Source organism: Phodopus roborovskii, unplaced genomic scaffold (assembly GCF_943737965.1).
Source record: "Phodopus roborovskii unplaced genomic scaffold, PHOROB, whole genome shotgun sequence".
In the NCBI taxonomy this organism is placed as follows: Eukaryota; Metazoa; Chordata; class Mammalia; order Rodentia; family Cricetidae; genus Phodopus; species Phodopus roborovskii.
Window position 1 is genome coordinate 789,530 of NW_026125554.1, and position 20,008 is coordinate 809,537.

The following is a 20,008-nucleotide window of genomic DNA, read 5'->3' on the forward strand; positions in this document are numbered from 1 at the left end:
AAATAAAAAAATAAAAATGGTGATCAGGAGGGGCAGGTGAAGAGCAAAGGCTGCTAGCTGTGGCTCATGTCTACCACTGAAGCATTAAGGAGGCTGAGGCAGGGGAACCTCAATTTACAGGCTAGCCTGGGTTGCAGAGACCTTGTATCTCCAACACAAAGGCAGGAGTGACAGACAGATCTCTCTGGGTTCGAGGGCAGCCTGGTCTACAGAGTGCATTCCAGGACAGCCAAGGCTACACAGAGAAAGCCTGTCTGAAAAAACAGAAACACAAACACATACACAGTCCCACAAGTATGATTCCAGCACTCCTGCTTCCTGACATGTTCTCACTATGTAACCCAGGCTGGCCTAAAGTCTGCCATCCTCCTGCCTCAGCGCTCCCAGTGTTTGGGTACCACAGGATTCCACAGGACTCATGGGAAGTAACTCATGGCAGTGAGGTGTACAAGGGCAGCCCCTCCCCCACTGCATTGTATACTTCCTGTTTCTTAGCCTCCTCACAGCCTCTCATTCCTAGCAACTGAGGCTCTGCAGCTGAACTGTACAGGACGATGACACACAGCTCAGACTGCAAGCCCCAGCACTTCTACAATGCTGGCTCTGGGTCATGTCAGTGTTAGAGGGTATGCTCCAACCTCAGGTTCCTCAAGCTGTGGGAACTTGAAGAGCCCTCTCCACTTTCTTTATAGCCCACTGTGGCTGAGTTTGACTCTGATGGGTGGGTGGGTAGGCGGAGGTGACAGGGCTGCCCAGCACTTGTGGGGTTGCCACAAGCTGTGAGGAGGCTCTTATCTAGATCTCCCAGATCTACTGGGGTCTTTATCCCAGAGGGCAGCAGGGAACTTCCTGCTCAGCACAGGCCAGCCCCTCAGCTGTGCTCCCTGGAGCCCTGCTCCCACACCCTCTGTAGGGAAGGAGGCATTGCTTCCTCCCTCCCCCCTTGGCCCTGCCTTTTTCCACCTGGCGAGCGCGAGCAATGGGCCAGGAGCACAGTGGCAGCTTTCTCTTTCTCCATTTTGTTTGGTTTGTCAAACGCATGGAAGCAGGTCCCCTGCCACAACACATAGCTTCACCATTCCCAGAGGCGGCCACTGTGCCAGCAGGGACAAGGACATAGAGGCTTTTGGGCGAAGGTTGTCAGACTGCAGTGCGCGTGGGTGTGCTGGGCTGCTTCAGCCGCAGGATTCGGCACAGCCAGCCTGCGAAGTCCACCTCCTCCCCCTCGGAGCGCTTGATGAAGGCGTGGTTCTGAAAAAGGCAGGGTTATCAGTCACAGCCTGGGATGCCCCTGGCCTCTACCTGTTCCTCTACCTACTCCATTCACAACAGCGGCACATCCCAAGTCTGGCTGAGGGTATGCTGGGGCTGGTTAACCATCCCTATGACCCTGCCTCCTTCACAGGGTAGGTGTGGGTGGGTGACACAGGAACCCATTGCCTGGTCACAGGGGGGCATGGCTACCCCTCTCCTCTTTCTTGGATTTCTTCTTTTTGTTGTTGCTTTTTGAGACAGGGCTTCTCTGTGTAGCTCTGCAACTCGCTCTGTAGACCAGGCTGGCCTTAAACCAAGAGCTCCTCCTGTCTCTGCCTCCAGAGTGTTAGGACTAAAGGTGTATGCCACTGCCCAACCCACTGCTTTTTCTTTCTGTGATATTCTCACAAAGTCCAGGATAGCCTTAAACTACTATGAAGTCAAAGACAAACCTTGAAATTTTAATACTTGTGCCTCAACTCCCTGAATGCCAAGAAGAAGCATGTGTGCCTAGTCTGGCCTCCGCCTGTTGGCATGGCAGGCATGTGCTACCACACCCAGCTATGAGGCAACTAAGGCCATCTCTGGAGTGGAGCAGGGACGCACATACCTGAGACTAACATGGCTTTCCTTTTCAGGGGCCTAAGAGACAGATGGCACTTAAACCAGATTAGGCCTGTGCAGTGGGACTGCTGAGGTCTGCACGGTAAATCCCACCCTGTAGGAGGGCTTGCAGGGTGCAGGCCTATAGAGTGTTTTCCTGTCACAGAAAATCCAAGCCTCACAGATGGTCCAGGCCTCTGGGTGGTATGAGGTAGCCATGCAGACAGCCCAACAGTGCCCAAGCTTAGGGCACATCTCCACTCACCATCAGCATCTTCAGATCTGCTCGCTCTGCTGGGTTTTTAATGAGGCTAGCACAAGGAGACAAAATGGGAATGTCACTCAGTAGCTGCAGCTTAGACGCTCTAAGGGGTGTATAGGGGGACTGATTACCAGTAGCCCTTGATTTCTTTCTTTCTCTCTTTTTCTCTCTTTCCTTTTCTTTTCTTCCTTCCTTTCTTTCTCTTTTTTTGCAATATTTTTGGGTTTATGTAGCACAGGGTGGCTTTGAACTCACCAGCAGAGGATAACCTTGTCCTCCAGAGTGTTGGAACATCAGGAGTGCATCCCTGCCACATACAGCTAAATTTCTAATGAACTGGCAAATGCAGAGGGAGCTTGGCAACTCCACTACCCCGCACACAAGCAGACTGCCTCCTGGCCCCATTGTGCTCAGGAAAACACCTCACCACAGCTGACCAAACTTCAAGGGCTAGGGGTTCAGAGGCTCAGCTAACCACCTCCCCCAGATGTCCACTGGGTGGGAGCTCTGGAACAGGACCAGGGGCCGTGCATAGGCACCCAGGTGTGGGGGAAACACTGAACTCAACTGTACACAGTGGCTGGCCCAGGAACCCATGGCTGGAGTGTGGAGCTACCTCTCCCATCCCCGGGGACCCACCTCACCATTTATTCACAAACTCCTGGAAGTCCGAGCTGAATACACCACTGGGCAGCTTGGGAGGTGGCTGTGAAGGACAGGGAAGGGTCACTTGGGTGGCTGCAGGGACTCTGGCCACTCCCTCACTGTGCTGGGCTTCTCCAGTTTAGCTTCTCCACACCATCAAGCAGGTGGGCAGAGACGCCCTGTGGTACAGGTGGAACCCTTCCTGTGAAGCATGGCTCCAGGACTTCCTGGGAGAAGCACTGGCTGATCTGGAGCCACTGTCAGGCACAGTGGCAACCCTGTCACCCAGGCTCAGTCACATCAGGATAGGAGCGTCCATGGCCCATGTCCTCTTGCTCTAGGGATGTACATCCACACATGACCTTGGTTCCTTCTGGAGACGGGCTTGGATTTTTTGTTCCATTGTGGACCGTTTATCCTTTTGAGTCAGGGTCTCGAACTATACTTGAGACTGATTTGGAACTCACTATGTGACTGAACTCAAGGCCATCCTCCTGCCTTAGCCTCAGGTACAAGGGTAGTAGGTCAGAAGCAAGCCTGCTCAAAGAGCCCTCTAGACCCAAACACATCTAACTTCCTACTGTAGGAGGTGGAGCTATGAAGAAACTTCACCTATGTGTGTGATCCTGAGGAGGTAACCTAGCCCCTCCCTGTGGGATTTTAGGCAGGAGCTCTTCCATGTCCTCAATCCTCTTCTTATGGAGATGGCCACAGTTCTAGCCCAGGCTGGCCGACACTGACCCCCTCCAACTCAAGAGCTTTCTACCTGAGCTTCTGAGGGGCTGGGGTCATAGGCCTGCTGTCAACACCTGACTGGATTTTACTGAGGGGAGGGCCTCCAGATGCCCCTAGCCCACAGCATCTACAATAGGGTTGTATTCCCTCCCCCAGGCAACATCCACAATAGGTCAGCTAACTCCCTGAGCAAAGTGCCTGAAGGCCAAGGGCACACACCTCATTTACGATGTAGTCCAGCAGTTCAAAGATGGCCATGGCAGGTCGGCTGTCCATCCCATGACCTAGTTGGCAGGACAAAGGACAGATAACTGGGGGAAGACAAAAGAGGGTGCCCCTGCCCGGCCTTACTTCTGCACTCCTGCAGGAGTGTCCCAAGAAGTCACTCATCTAACTGAGGATGATTACAGCCCAGTCAGTCACAGACAGCCCTGTCGCTCTAAGGGCCTGGTAGGTGGGGGAGGGGGTCTGGTGACTAATCGAGGAAACTGATGAGATCTTGCAGAGCAGCTGCTGAGGACTTGGAACAGAGGGTTGACAGGTGGTGACCATTGCTCAAGGCACTGATGGCTAGCAGCTGAACTGTGCGATCTGCCCATCCAGCCACAGCTGCTGCTTTGGGATTCAAGCAGGGTAGATGCTGGCCAATAAGCTGGCCTGATGTCACAACAGTTCACCAGAAGATTGGGGGCCCTGGTGGCATCAAGAAGGGGTCAGCTGAGGAACATGTCCCGAAATCCAGTGTCAGGGTGAGTAGCCAGATCAGGATGCAGGGTGGGGAGGGGGCTCTCTGCTCATAAGGGCTTGAGAATCACACACCACACACAATGAACAAGTCCAGCCACATGCAAGGGACTTCCCATTGTGCTTAGTGAGACCAAGGCACATATTCACACAGTGTGAGCTCCATAACAGGAAATGTCCAGAGGGGACTGAGGGCCGGACATCAGAACATGTGAGTTCCTTTAGGGGTGGTTGAATGTTCTAGAACCAGGTAGAGTGGACAGCTTTACCCAGCTCTTGATGTGCTAACCACTGGGCCTCCAGGAAGCAAGCCTCAGAGTTTATACCTTGTTTCAGCAATCATAAAGGCATCCACACTCCCAACAAGCTGCTTAAATCCCAGCACCTGGTGCTCTGCAGAGGCTGCGCCTGACTCTCAGTGGCCAAGGCAGCCACTCAAAGGGCTGGACTATCTCCCTAGGACCCCTGGCAACTGGTCTGTGCTTCCTGTGCAGCTAAGGACCTAGCCCCAGGGATGTCACCGAATTCAGGGGCAGGCTGCTAGCTGTATCTGCACCCTTTGTACCCCAGCCCTTACTTACGCATTTTCATGAGGAAATACTGGGAAACCCAGCAGCTGGCCAAGGCCTGCCCCAGAGAGGAGCTTCCGGCCTTCCAGCTGGCAGCAACAGGTGCAGCTGCCTTGGCCTTACGGTGAGACACTCACTGCCTGCAGCTCTGTCCCCAGGAAGCCTAGGACCATCTGAGGACTGCTGACCACAGCATGCCCTGTCCAGGGGACAGCTGGTGCAGAGAAAGGGCCAGCAGGATGGCAGCTGGTTCCAAATCTGTCCCTCCCAAGCTAGCTGCCCTGTCCCGTACCGCTGATGGGGCGTCCAGGCGGCCTGGGCCGCGGCGAGACACTATGGGGCTCTCCGTCTGCGCCATCGACTACAGGCCGCCCAAAGCTGGCCTCTAGTTCCTTGGCATCAGGTGGGGGGATGGGGTACCTCCCGATGGCCAGCTCCACCAGTGACAGTCCCATGCTCCAGATGTCTGACTGCACAGAGTAATGCGTGCCCTGTAGCCGCTCTGGCTGTCGGAGAGGAGACAGGGACAGAGCTGGGGTTGGCAGCAATAGGACAGGGGCCACACTCACAACCACAGATGGACCCCACCGAGAATGTGTGCAGAGGGGGCCAGGATACTCACAGACATGTAGGAGCGTGTTCCAACAAACGAATTAGCCATGGAGTCAATCAGTTGGCCGCTCACCCCGAAGTCACACAGCTTGATCTCACCACGAGAGTTCACAAGGATGTTGGAGGGCTTCACATCTGCACACAGGGCAGTGTGTGAGTCTGTGCCTGCTGTGGCCAGCTTGCACATGCACACAATAACCCACTCACCTCTGTGCATGATCTGGTGCTTCTCACGGAGGTATGCCAGGCCTCGGAGCACCTGCATTGAAGATAGCATGGTAGCCCCACCAGCCAGGTCAGAGGTCAGAGGTGGGTAGCCTCTGTGCCACCAGCACCAGCTCTAGGCTGCAATGAACCTCCCTAGCCACAGGAGGATAGCGCCATAGCAGCTGAGTGACACATTAAGTACCCAAGCCCCACATGGGTACTTGCAGCAAGCACATGGTCACTGTCCATATTTAAAAGCACAGGGCCACTGCAATCCTCCTGCCTCAGTCGACTGTTGAGATGACCAGTTTATAGCCCTAATTGACCTGGAACTTACTAGTAGACCAGGCTGCCCCTGTTTCCTAAATGCTGGGTGGGTGTTCACTAAATTCTGGGGAGAGGCTAGCAGAGGACCCCAGACAGATTAGGACTTGACTGCTCAGTCTCCTAGGGAGGGGCTGCCAGTGGAGGACCAGCAGCTGGCCAACTCACCGCAATGCTGACCTTCCCCAAGATGTCCTCAGGGATCCGCTTGGCCTCCTTCAGTACCTGGTCCAGTGAGCCACCATCCTACATGCAGAGATAGCAGCAGCTGAGCAGCGGGCCTTGTCAAGAAACCCAACCACCAGCAGCCTTTGCTCTCCATAGGTTCCCAAGTAGGTGTGTGGTATGGGAGTTTGTGGAGCCCTGAACCTCTGTCAAGAGCTGGCTCCTTGTACCAGAACAGTAGGGAAAAGGTGGTGAGACTGGGGCTCCTTAGGGAGATGGGACAGGCCTGGCTCACAGCCATTTGTCTCGGGAGGCTGTGCCCCACAGAAGAGCAGCAGGAACAGGTCCCACAGATCACCAACATGGCTGTTCCTCACACCCAGGGCACTGCCCCGATTGTATTCAACATATGAGGAAATACTGTCCTGACTCCAGTTGGGCCAGGACACTAGGCAGTCACTGCCAATTTGTCACACCTGTATTTCTAAACTGACACAGGAAAATAGGACCTCAGAAGATGAGGTCAGAAAGGGGCCCCCTCCTGTGCTTCCCTGCCACAGTGCTCAGAGGGACACACAGAGCAGGTCCAGAAGACCCAGCTATCTCGGGAGCTGCTGGAACACATAGGTGGACTATCACCCAGGTGGCTGGCCTTCCAGTGGACCTGTCCAGCTGTGTATTGGGTCACTGGAGCCCTATGCTTTGACTGAGATTGTAGTTGACCCTGGCTGGGAACTGGGGAAAGGACAGGTTGCTGTCTAGTGAGGGCAGCAGGGCCCACAGCTTCTGTTAGGCCCCACTGTGCCCTGAAGGGTGCTGAGGAGGGCCTGGTCTGTCTGTTGAGGCCTGACAGGCCTCTTCCCAACTCCCTGACTATGGCAGCTACACACATCCCTAGGCATGGCTGAGAGTCCCTGGGGGCGAGCTCAGATGATCATAGCCTGGTCATAGTGTTCAGAGCAAGATGCCTAAATTCAGATGCTACCTGCCAGTCCCTGTATGTGCCCCCAGTGCTCTAGAGACGGTCACCATCACACTGTTGTGGAATAACTATACAAAGATATGCTGCATTTGTTTAACTATACAAAGATGTGTACTGTTTTACCTTGCCTGCCTAAGGCACCTGATTGTTCTAATAAAAAGCTGAAGGAAGTATAGGCAGGACTTTCAGGCAGGGAGAGTATGTAGGAGGAGGAATTTAGACTGGGGGGGATGGTTGACGGTAGGAGTAGGACATACTGAATGAAAGCAAGGTAAAAAGATGAATAGTAACAGGTTAAGTTAAAAGAGCTAGTGAGACAAGCCGAAACTAAGGCCAAGCATTGACAATTAATAGCAAGTCTTTGTGTCTTTATTTGGAAACTGGTTGGCGACCCAAAGAAAATGCCATCATTTTCTTTCTTTCTTTCTTTCTTTCTTTCTTTCTTTCTTTCTTTCTTGTTTGTTTGTTTGTTTTTTTGATTTTTGAGACAGTATTTCTCTGTATAACTTTAGAGCCTGTCGTGGAACTCACTCTGTAGACCAGGCTGCCCTCAAACTCACAGAGATCCTCTGGCCTCTGCCTCCTGAGTGCTGGGATTAAAGGTGTGTGCCACCACCTAGCTGCATCAGAAATTTTTTTATGAAAGACTCAAACACAGATAAAGCAGGCCGAGCCCTAGAATCTTCTGCTCTCCCTGATATCCCTCCACAGCACGGTAAAAGACAGTGTAAGCACCCCAGCAGGCTCTTGGCAGGACCTATAGCAGCAGCTTCTCCTCTACAGTAACAGTTGGTTCTACAGGAAGGTAGGTGGTAGGGCCTGAGAGGTGGTGCTGGTGGGAAGAGGATGTCAGGACCCCAGCTTCTCCCTCTCCTTCTTGGTGGGGTGAACAGCTCAACTCTGCAGGAGCCTTTTCTTAAGATGGAACACTCCAGATCAGAAATAAGCCCTTTGTGTACATATGCTTGTAGGAGGTCCTGTCAGCCCAAGGCCATGCCATGGTACATGCAGAGTTATAGCCTGGATGTCAGCTTGCCCTTCGCAAGGTCTGGCTGAATGTGAACCACCATAGGATGGGACTCAGAGCTGCACCAGAGGCCACAGCTGCATCCTCCTCCTGTGACTGATGGGTTCTCTGGTGTGCTGTCTACCACAAGCCATTAATAGAGGACAGCTCAGCCCATTGCTGCCTGTCCCTAGGAGCCAAGCAGGTGGCGTAGTCACTGAGTGTAACCTCTGGAGCCAAACACAGTTTCTGTGGCATCCTAAAACTGCAAGTGGACTAGGGCCAGGACCAGTCAAATGGCCACCCAACACTATCCCCAAGGGTAGGCCTTTCACCCAGGACACACCCCTAGCAGGTGATCTAAGATTTACAACGAAATTCCATCTGCAAGGAAGGCAGAGAGGCCTTCTTTTCTATCCTTTTAGACTGGTGAAAAAACACCACCACCTGGCTTGGTTTTGTTTTGTTCTGAGATAGCACCTCAAACTCAAGGCAATCCTCCTGCCTATAGGAGCCTCATATACCTGCAGACTTGGAGCACTCCTTTAGCACTGTGCCTAAGCTGGGCTGCCAGCCACTGTGTCAGTGAGGATTTAAGTTCCTTGACACACAGGATGAAGTCCCCTTCCTAAAGAGGATCAGGAAGCCTTTGACCACACATCTATGAAGGGATAGGAGGAGGAGGGCCACACACCCAGGGCCTACTCATCCCTAAGCCAAGCAGGGTAGGCGGAGAGACAGGGCTAAAAGCCATGAGAGGATCTCCCGCCAGCTAAATGTATCTTCTTCACATCCACTTCCTGCTTCTCATACAAAATGGTCCCCAGGTCTGTGTACTCACAAGGCACAGTTGAGAACCACAGCAACTGCCAAGCCTTTTGAGTCTCAGGAGTCTGGCGCCTGGCTCAGCAGGTTAGGGGGCATGGCAGAGACAAGGCAGAATTCTCACCATTCTTGATCAAGTCTGGAGACCCAGACTGTTATCTAGAGAGTGAGGCGCATGGCTCCCATCTGAAGCTGAGGCCCATGTGCCTAGGTGCATTCTCCCCAGCTCAGAGCATGACAAACAGCTACTGGAAGAGTAACCCACTTCCCACAGTGGGCACATGCATAGCGTGGGGACCCCACCCTATAGACTCCCTGGATCTCAAAGACCACAAATTTGTGTACCGCTCACCACTGCCCCACACCCCCGATGAGAGCAGTGGGTAAGGAGGGTGGATGGGAACAGAGAGCCCTCACCATGTGCTCCATGCAGATGCTGATCTCGCCATCACTGTAGAAGGCTCCGTAGAAGCCCACAATGTAGGGCGAGTTGCATTCATGCAGCACCTGTAGCTCCCGGATGATCTGGTTGCGTACGGCTGGTTTGATCTCCAGATGGATCAGCTGCAAGGAGGAAGAATGGCTGTTGAGCAAAGGGAAGGATGTTCTGGCTACCGCCCCACAGACCCAATACTGGGTCTGCTTGTGAGAAGATATCACCCACATGCCTTACAGGAGTGCCCAGGGTACCTTTGTGTCCAATGCTTAAAGTGGGGCACACAACATGCTTGCCTACACACAATACGGAAGGACATCATGGTCAGTGAGAGACACAGACACAAGACTCCACAAGAAATGCCTAAAATAGGCAAATCCACAACTGGGCAGTGGATTCATAGGTGCCAGAGACTGGTGTGTAATGTTTTTAGTCTTTCAGTAAAACTGGCCTAAATGAAGATTTAAAAACAGGGAAAGTTAAGGCCAGGCAGTGGTGGCCCACACCTTTAATCCCAGCCCAGGAGGCAGAGGCAGGGGATCTCTGTGAGTTGGAGGCCAGCTTGGTCTACACAGTGAGTTCTAAGACAGCCAGGGCTACACAGAGAGACCCTATCTCAGAAAAAAACAAAAGACAGACAAAAAAAAAAAAAAAAAAAAAAAAAAAAAAAGGGGACAGTAACCATTCTATTCTTGTGTGTGTGTGTGTGTGTGGGATGCACCAAGCTCATGCGAATTACATGACAACCAAGCTGTTTAACCAAGCTACTCTATATACCCAGGCAACAGCAGCGCCCATCTTCCTCTAGACCCACCATTCCCAGAGCCCACTCAGTACTCTAAGCTTTGTCCAGAGCCCAGCAGCACTAATCCCCTCCCCATCCTCCCAAAGTGGAGTCTACATAAAAGAGATACTGTGAGGAAGCAGCCATGGCCAGGCTCATAAGAGCCATATAGGAGATCAAGTCTCTAAATCTGTCCAGGGAGGCAAGGTGTTAGTTACTCCTAGAAGCTGGCGTGGCTAAGCAGGAAGCACATGTAAGAGCCTGCAAGGCAGGCCTAGGGTTCATGGGGCATCCCATGTCCACAGGACACCCTAGGGTCTATAGGGAAGGCCTTGGTTTACACTCAGCACGGGGGTGGGGGGTGGGGGGATGAGGCCCACCACTGCTTCACTGCAGGCCATGGGCATATGGGCTGTCTGGAGTCAGAGCAAGTCTCTACATGGACCACGGACAATGCAGGGGTCACAAGTTGAGGAGAGACAAGCTGAGGTGGAAATGCCTGCTGGGGAACCAACCGCACAAAAAACACAACCAGGTGTCACTGATATAGCTAGTGAACAGGAGGCAAGCTGGGAAAGTCTTTCCACAAAAGGACAAAAAGCCACCCAGGGAAGGCAACTGGGGCATGAAGGAGTCAGCTGAATTCAGGACAGGTAAGGATGATTCTGTCCATGACAATAGCTGAGAGGCCTAGGAAGTACCCCTGTGATCTTGTGGTCCCTGTAGGTCCTGCAAAGATCTGTATACCAAGCCTAGTCCCACTATTAGTCCTAAATAAAGGTACTCAGCACTACCCCGACATCCATCCTAGCAGGACAAAGGAACACTTTGCCATGATGCTACCTCCTCCCCTGGGTCAAGCAGGGACGGCATCCCAACACACATTCACAGACCAAAAGGGGTCTGATGCAGGGGGCACCTCATCTGAGGATTTGCTCTAAATGGCCACTTGGGCAGAGCCTGGTGTCCATGAGCACCATTTCATAGGAAAACAAAGCAGGCTGCAGAGATGGCACTGGCAGCTCTTACAGGAGACCTGAGTTGTTTCTGGTGCCCCATGTGGCTGCTCACAACCCCATGTAGCACTACCTACAGAGGAGCCAGTGTCTTCTTGCCTTTGGGCACACACACACTTTTTTATGTTTAGTTTTTTTTTTTTTTTTTTAAGTTAAAATCAGGGGCTGGAGAGATGGCTCAGATGTTAAGAGCACTGGCTGCTCTTCCAGAGGGCCTGAGTTCATTTCCCAGCATGTGGCTCACAACCATCTATAATGAGATTTGGTGCCTTTTCTAGCGGGCAGGAATACATGGAGGCAAAACATGGTATACATAACAAATAAATCTTAAAAAGTTAAAACCATGATGGGCATGGTAGCGCACACCCTTAATCCCAGCTCTCACAAGGCAGATAAGCAATCTATGTGCTCAAGGCCAGCCTGGTCTACAGAGTGAGTTCCAGGACAGACAGGGATACACAGAGAAACCCTGTCTTCAAAATAAATCAAAATAAAATAAAATAAAATAAATAAAATCACAAAACGGAAGCCAAGAGTGAGGACACACCTGAGGACCTTTCCCTCAGGAGGCTAAGGAGCCTAAGTCAGCCTGAGCAACAGAGCAAGAGCTTTGCCAGCCTGGCACAATGGCATACGCCTTTAATCCTGGCATGCAGGAGGCAGAGGCTGGCAGATCTTTTTGAGTTCAAGGCCAGCCTGATCACAAAGTGAGTTCTAAAATAAGCACAATTACGTAGTAAGACCCTATCTCAAAAATCCTCAAAACCATACTAAGCCAAACCACAACAGAAAGCAAGTAAATCACATGGGAATGGTATTTTACACACAAAGGATGAGCATTGCTCATCTGAGAACCACCAACATTCCAGAATCCCAAAAGCTCAATTGAGCCTAGTACAGTAGCTCAGGCTGGCCTGGACTTCCTCATGGCCCTGCCTCCCATGCTTCACTGACTTGACCTACCCCACAACTGTGGTAAGTCCATGCCTTCTGCCTCAGTCCTAGGGATTAGTGTGTTTGCACATGGGCCTGTGGGGTGGGACTGCATATCTTGGTGCTCACGTGACCTGGACTTGTGGGGGTCCAGGTCCACTCTGAGAATCTTGGGCAAGATAGAAGCAAATGCAGAACAGAGACCTGGAATACATCAGGCCTTCCAAGTCGGGCAAGGCCACAGATGAGGGAGGCTCTCAGTTACCACAGAGCGTTTTGGATACAATTAATCTGATGCCTGTGGGACATAAGTACTAAGGTGGAGGAGGATGCACTGACAGGAATTCAGACAGTGCAGTGAGCCCCCACAGGCATGCTAACCACCCTGATGAGAAGCCATCTTGTCCATGGATGTCCAGATCCCAATGGTATTCACTGCCACTGCCGAGCAGTCAAGCCAGAACTAGGGCTGCTTCCCAGAGCCAGGTGGCTGTTCAGCGATAATAGCCACAACTAGGAGGTAAGGATGGACACTAAGCTTCCAGTACATGCAGGGCAGTTGGTACTTGGGAAGTTTGGGAACATGGTGTACACTTGGGAGCCAGCCAGAGCAACTGAAATGGATGTCTCGGGTCCATGCTGAGCCAGGAGGAGGGACATGCAAGGTGGACATCCATTCACCTGCCTTAATCCTGAAGGGTAGGGACTAACAGCTGAGGGTCTGTTTGGTTAGCAATGTGTGTCCTGGCCTGCCAGTTCCCATCTCTCTCCAGGAGTCTGAATGCATGGCAGCCATCTTGTGCAGCTGGAACACAGCCTTCAACACTCAGATTTCTGCTGTCCCCCAAAGTTTCCCGGAGGATCTGGATCTGCATGAAAACACCCAAATTGCCCCTGGTCTAGGCCTGATTGTAGGTCCCTGTGTACTCTGCTAGAAGTGGTCCAGCCCTTAGCAGGGCCATCCTCCTCCATCAGTAAGATGTATAGATGGGGGCAAGGGTTAGATCTCACTTCCTTTGTGACGAGAAACAGAGAATCTGCAAGATGTGCATTGCCTACAGTGCAACAGATTCAGGAGGTTCTGCCTTTGACATGTCATGGCAGCCAGTCCAGAGCATGGACCATGGAATATGGATGTTTCCAAAAGCATGCAATCCTAGCACAGTCTCAGCCTCACTCTCACTGTGCCACAAGTCTGTCACCAACTTCCAACAACAGCACACACACAGCAGCTCTGCACATGCTGCTCTTGCTAGAGACATGGCCTCTGAGATACACAAGCTTCAGGCAAAAACGTCACTGGCCATGGAGAAGCAGCTTCTAGCCCAGGTGTGTTGCAGCTACTTGAGTTCTGCTGACCCTTCCTGGGTCAAAGCCCAAGGGACCTGGGACTGTAGATCAAGGATGTCACTGGAGGCTGGACCAGTCACAAAAAGCAAAAGTGGAGAGTGCAGACATGTTGGGCCTTCTGTATGGTCCATCATGACAAGATAAACATACATGGCAGAATGGGCATGCTGGCCAAGGGAGCGGTGCCAACAACTTTCAAAGTAGCCCCATACAGGGGTGACCTGCATTCAGATGTCTGCCCGCACACTCTCTCCATCTTTGATGCAGCCAGCATGTTAGGGAACTCCTGGGTTCCCACAATGACTCGGGCCCCCTCTTCAGGTCCCCTGCTGCCCTTGGAGTGCCACAGCAGTTCTGTGCACTAGGCAGGTAGAGATCCCAGGGTATAGCAGTGGATTCTCAACAGGAGACCCCAGGCAAGAACACTCAAGACTTCTAGAAACACCAGATATGTTGACACATTAGTGACCTGATGTGTAGGTGTCACCATTGGCTGTGTCCTTATCTTACCTTTCCATACCTTAAGGGCACTAATGGAGAGGAGCCAGCAAGTAGGCAGGGGTCCCTCCTCACCTGGCCAGAATCCTGCAGAATGAGGACAACTCAGCCTCTTGCATCTCATTGGCCAAAGCCCTGGGGCTCAACTAATACTCATGCACTAGCCTCCTGGTGGCTGGAATGGTGTCTGCTGGGCACTAGACAGAGGCTATGAGCTTTCAAATCAAAGAAAAGCAGGAGACCAAGCCATGATGCACGAGGGAAGAAAGGACACAAAGGGACAATGCTACAAAGTGGCCTTCAGGGCTCCTCTGAGGCTCCAGCACAGAGGTAAACCCACCATCACAGTGCTTACTCTTTCTCAGTAGTCAGAGTTTGCCTGGTATACTGACCCTGGGTTAGTTGCTAGCACGGCTCCAAACGGCACCAACCCTTCTGCTATACACATGTGTACACCCAGCAGTCCTGCTTCTCTAGAGATCAGACTGATGGACCTGTTTGGTTTTCCATGTAGGGTCTTATGTAGCACAGGCTGAATATGACTTTGCATTTCCTGATGTTCCCGGGACAACGGGGATGGAACCTAGCTCTGGCCACTGAGCCAAGGCTACCCTACAGCCCATCATGAACTAACTAACAGACGTGCAAACTCCACATGTGGCCTTGTTCTATCTAGTTAGTGGTCAGTAGTTCACAGTCCAGTCCTGGCAACAGTTTGTTCTTGGGTGAGGAAGAACCTGGGGCCTGGGGCACACTAGGCTAGCACTCCCCAATACAGCACATCCCCAGTCCCAGAATTTGGCAAGGTGGGCAATTCTCTGAATTCCAGGTCAGCCTAGTCTTCGAAGCAAGTTCTAAGTTAGACAGGGCTACACAGTGAGACCCTGCTTCAGCATCACGACTGAGGAGAAGCTGAGCACAGCAAATGCCCACCCTGGCCTCCTCACCTTTCTGGCCATGATGAGGCCTGACGGCCTGTGCTGGGCCTTAGTGACCACACCACCATTGCCAGCTCCCAGCTCTGAGATCCGCTCAAAGTCATCATCCTTGAGTTCCCCAACCTTGGCCTTCTGGGTAAGGAAGGCCTCCAGACGCTTCCTCTGCTGCTCATCCAGGTCTAGCTCCTCTAGCTTCTTCTGCAGGTCCACCAGGTTCGCCCTGCAGAGCCCCAGGAGCAGAAGGTAAGCCAAAGACCCAAAATCCATGCCTGCACTCCAAGATCCCTACCATGTAGGAAAGAGACACAGGTTCCAGACACAGAGGTTGGATACCCAGGTATGGAGGCATTGTGACAAGCTGCTCCAGAGAAGCCAAGACACCTCCAGACCACATGAGGTGAAGGAGCTAGAGACCAGGTGTGCCAAGGCCTAGTGCAGGACCTTGTTTTTGCTGAGGGAATTTCAAGTAGCTTTGCATCCAACAACCAAGACTATGAGGTGATCAACTAAAGTTGTAGCAGCCATGCCTGTGATTTAACCACAGCTGAGGCTGTGGCTTCCCGCACACTAGGCACGACCTCTGCCAGCCTCTCACATGCAGATTCTAGGCAGAGGCTCTGTCTTTTAGGATGGGGTCTAAAAGTTACACAGACTGCCCTTGAACTCACTCTATAGCCTAAGTTGGCTTAAATCGGTGATCTTCCTGTCTCTGCCTCATGGACTTGGCTTTTACAATTAGGAAATCTGTTCCCACCACTCTGTCTTCACTAATGGGCAAGTGAGACCCTCAAACAAGCCATCCACCCGCCCTACCCTGTTCTCTGCACTGCAGCCTTGAGTACCTCAGCGCCGTCTGCCTGCTCCTTTGTCCTTGACCTCCTATAACTCCCAATGGCTGCTCTAACCCATTAGCTTTGGTAGCACAATACAAGCTCCAGGGCGCTACACCCACTCCTCTGGTTGACATATCCTCATTGTGGGAGCAGGTCTTCCAGGCACTTTCCCAGATAGCTCAGGTACCCCTCATGTCATTATTATGACTTCCAGACTGGAAACCCCCCACACCTCTTCCTAGAACAGCATTTCACAGCCTTCCTTCTCCAGCTCCCCAGGCCATCTTTATAGCTTGTGGGGTTCCTCAACATCTACCTTCCTTCTCAGGTATTCCCACCAACCTGACTTGCCCCTGACTCCGCTGTACTTTGGAGTCCTTTGTCACACTGATATTCCCACAGAGGGGTGCCCCACCCAGGCTTTTCTTACTGATGATCCCCTGGTCTGTGCCCTCTGGGCACACCCCTTTCCCTCAGGAAGCCCAGCCTTAACCTCCCTCTCCACCCGGGAAACCCTTATACCCAACCTTATTTGATGAACCCTCCCTCAACCTGACCCTCTTTCAGGAATGTCGTGTCCCCACCCCACCCCATCCCAGTGAGCCAGTTACCCATGTCTACATCCCAGGGCACTGCCCCATACAAGCCAGGACCTCCTACCCACCTCCCAGTGTTTCTTCCTTCTGGCCCCTGCAAGGCCTGCCTCTTGTCTTGCCTCATCTAGCTCCTGGGGCTTCAGCTCTGCAGACACTGCAGGCTCTGTACCTTAAACTGCTCCACTCACCTCACTACCCTGCTTTGTTCTCTGTTCCACTGTCCCACTGTCTAACCATACCCCGACACACATCTGGAAAGCCTCAGCCCTTCCCTCACTCTCCAGGCCCCTTTCAGGTGCCTTTCCCCCTTCTTGGGTCTCTCAGACCCCCTCTCCACCTCCCCTTTCTTTGTCCCAACACCTTCAGAACCCGCCTTTCTCGTGCTCACCCAACCCCCCTCAGTTTCCCTTTTTTGGCAGCAGAGATTTACCAGCAGAGCCACCCTGAAAGTCCCTGCCCCTTCTCCCCATCCTGCCTCAGCCACTGCCATTCTAAGACACCATGGTTACTGCATCTGGCCTCTCTTCTAAAGCCAGGATTCTCTCATGCCCCGCCCCTCTAGGCTCACATGCCACAGGGCTCACTTAGGCCCCGCCCCTCCCCTCTCAGGCTAAGCAGCTGTCAGACCACAGGCCTGGCCTCTCCGGCCCCGCCCTCTCACCAGGCTTTGTTCTAGTCCTCAAGGCCACGCCCCTCTCACCTCCGTCCACACCGCTTTCTCGTCAGGCCCTGCCCCTTTCTTCTCAGTCCTTGCTGTTATCGCCTCAGACCACACCCCTAGCCTCCGACCACGCCCCTCCCCGAGGATCCGCCCACTCACTCGGAGGCGCCCTCGCTGGTGGGGGACGGGCCCTCGGCGATGGCAGGATTGATGGTGAGCGCCGGTAGCACCGGCTTCCTCCGAGCCAGCATCGGGGCTCCGCAGCCGGCGGCGGCGCCTCAGTCGGGGCCCATAGGGGGCGGTGCGACGCGGGCCCGGGACTGCGGCCTAGGCCGGGCGTGCGGTGGGAGGCGACCGAGCCCCGGACGTCGGGGTGATGAGACCTTCGCTGAGGCCGAGCGAAGCTGACGCTGCGGCGCAGCCTGAAGGCCGAGGACCAGGGGGCGGCCACGAGATTGCGGGCCGGGTTCTCGCGAGATCTTTCTCAGCGAGGCTCCGCCCTCAGTTAAAGTGCATGCGCGTTGTGGCACCCTGCTCTTGAAGGAGAAAGAACTGAGGTGGACGCTTGTCTACGGCACGTGCTGTCGTCCGGTCGAACTCTCGACTGCGCATGCGTCGCAGGTGCGGGGCGGGGTTTATGAGTGCAAGCGCACAGGCAGCACCGAGGGGTGGGCCGAACCGGGCTCCAGGGTGTGGGTGTAGGGAGTGCCTAGCAGAAGCATTCCAAACCTCCTGCGAGTGTTATCAATCAAGTCGGGCTTGTTTTGTTTTAGTTTTTTGTAAACCTAGATTGGCCTCCCAGTCACTGTGTAGCTGAGGGTAGCCTTCAATCCCTGAAAGACCTGCCTCAACCTCTCAAGTGCTGGGATGGTAGGCCAGTGCCATCTTGCCTGGCTCCTGTGGTGCCCGGGCGGCCTGTCCAATCGGTGAGAATGCTGCCCACTGAACCCTGCTGCCTGTTTGGTTTTTATTTTGAGATGGGTTCTCAGTACCCCACACTAACCTGGAAGTTACGATATTGTCCAGGCTTCACTCCCGCTCCCAGCAATCCTCCCGTCTCAGCCTCTAGTAGTTTTCACGGTTAAGCACAGCCCACCGGACATTTCCCATTGCTCTGTATTGAAGCTCTTGTGGGAGCGAAACATGAACTCCCCTCCCCTTGCCAGTCCCTGGCAGTCACCGTTCTAATTTCTGTGTGAATCCTAAGGACCACTTTCTATCACTCACTTCACAGAGATCTATGTCCTCAAGGAACAACCACAGTGCCTGAATAATATTTCAGAATAATGGGTCCACCATTTGGGGTTTGCTCATTTGTCTGGGATCAAGTTCTTGTGATTAGGAGTGTACAAATGCCTTGCTGGGTCCCAGTTTTTGGCTCTTCTGAACAGGTACATGGAAGTCAAGAGTTGCAGGGCTACATATTGGCCTTTCTGTTTGTTGTTGTTTTAGCCCAGAATGGCCTTGAACTCTGTCCTGAGTGTTTGGAACAAAGGCATGTGCTGTCCAGCCTGGTTCATATGGAGTTCTCTGCATTTTTCTCTGGTGGTAAAACTGGAACCCTACCAAGCACTCTCCAGTACCAAGCTACATCCCCAGTCCCATTCAGTTTCATGTTTTTGAGAATCTATATTTCTATATTTTCTGTTTGAACAAGACTTTTTTTACCTTTGGTTTTTGAGACAGGATTTTCTGTGTATCCCTGGCTGTCCTGGAACTCACTTTGTAAACCAGGCTGGCTTCAAACTCAGAAATGTGCTTGCCTCTACTATCCAAGCACTGTGATTAAAGGTGTGTATCACCATATCTGTCTCCCCCCCCCCCCCAGAGTTTCTCTCTGTAGCTTTGTAGACTAGCCTTGAACTCAGATCCATCTGCTTTTGCCTCCCAAGCACAGGGATTAAAAATGTGCACCACCACTGCCCACTTTTAAACAAAAGAAAAGTGCCAGGCATGGCTGCCCACAGGGCAGGGTCGCAGCGAGCTTCTTACCAGACAGGGACAGCTACGCAACCAGGTTCTATCTCTAAATAGATAAAGAAGCAAATCCAACAAAACTCAAGTCACAGACTAACGAGGATTCATTCACTATACCAGCTGGTTGGGGTGGCATTCACCTGTCACCCAGACCTCAGGAGGCTGAGGAAGAAGGGGCTAGTCTCATAAATCAGTCCAGAGTTGGGGTATAGCCCTGCAATGGAGCACCTGCCCTGCTGAGTGCCCAGTGAGGCCCCCACACCTGCTACACTCAGTTACTGTTTTATTAGTTTGTAAAGTTGTTCACAGGCCAGGTGCAGGGCAGGGCTTTGGAACCATTTTACGTGTGCATTCATACATCACATACATAGGTACTAGGCTACCCTTGTCACCCCACTGTTTGCGGGATGGAAAGTCTTTCTCTACCACCTCCATGTGGGGCAGATCTGGGATGGGGGCTTCTCTCTACCTCTCTCTTTCCACTGTTGGTCCCAGGGATCAAACTCAGGTCCTTGGGCTTGGGTGCTAGCTCCTCTTCCTGTTGAGCCGCCTTGCTAGCTCCCACCTGTCCACTCATTCTTCAGCAGCCTCCTCCAGTTAACAGAATACATGCACAACAGGCACATTTGGGATGGGAACACCTTGTTCTCCAGCAGCCCCAGGAACACTCCTTCATTCCTGTTTATCTTCAGCTGCATGTAATCTTTTTATTGACCCATGATGGTCCATAATAAATGCAGCCTCTGGAAGGTACAATTCCAGGAACTTTTACAGCAGCCCACACCTGTGAAGCCATTCCCCTCCAAGCCAGACATGTCTGCCTTTTCAGTTGTCCCTCTTGTGCCCATGATGGGCAAGGGTGCAGCAGTCAGGAATTATCTCTCAGCATCTAACTAACAAAGGGCCCTGACATTCCAGACAGTTGAAGGGCAGAAGCAAGAACTCTACAAGTTCAAAGGCCTCTAGGTTACAGAAAGCATATAAGGACAGCACTGGGCAAGTAAGACCCTGTGTCACAGCAAGCAGTCAGGTGTAATGGCCCACACCTTAAGT

The 20,008-nt window shown here is 52.6% G+C and overlaps 1 protein-coding gene across 1 annotated transcript; it reads right to left on the minus strand.

Annotated features, from left to right (window-relative positions):
* Positions 1-999: 999 nt before the first annotated feature.
* Positions 1,000-17,381, minus strand: Map2k2 (mitogen-activated protein kinase kinase 2). The gene is made up of 11 exons (XM_051177297.1): positions 17,138-17,381; positions 14,898-15,108; positions 9,351-9,497; positions 6,124-6,201; positions 5,632-5,683; positions 5,435-5,559; positions 5,105-5,318; positions 3,719-3,783; positions 2,764-2,825; positions 2,123-2,168; positions 1,000-1,251 (listed from the first exon to the last, which is right to left on the minus strand). Exons 1-11 carry the CDS (start codon positions 17,227-17,229, stop codon positions 1,141-1,143), a joined length of 1,203 nt encoding a protein of 400 aa, XP_051033254.1. The 5' UTR covers positions 17,230-17,381; the 3' UTR covers positions 1,000-1,140.
* Positions 17,382-20,008: the final 2,627 nt, after the last annotated feature.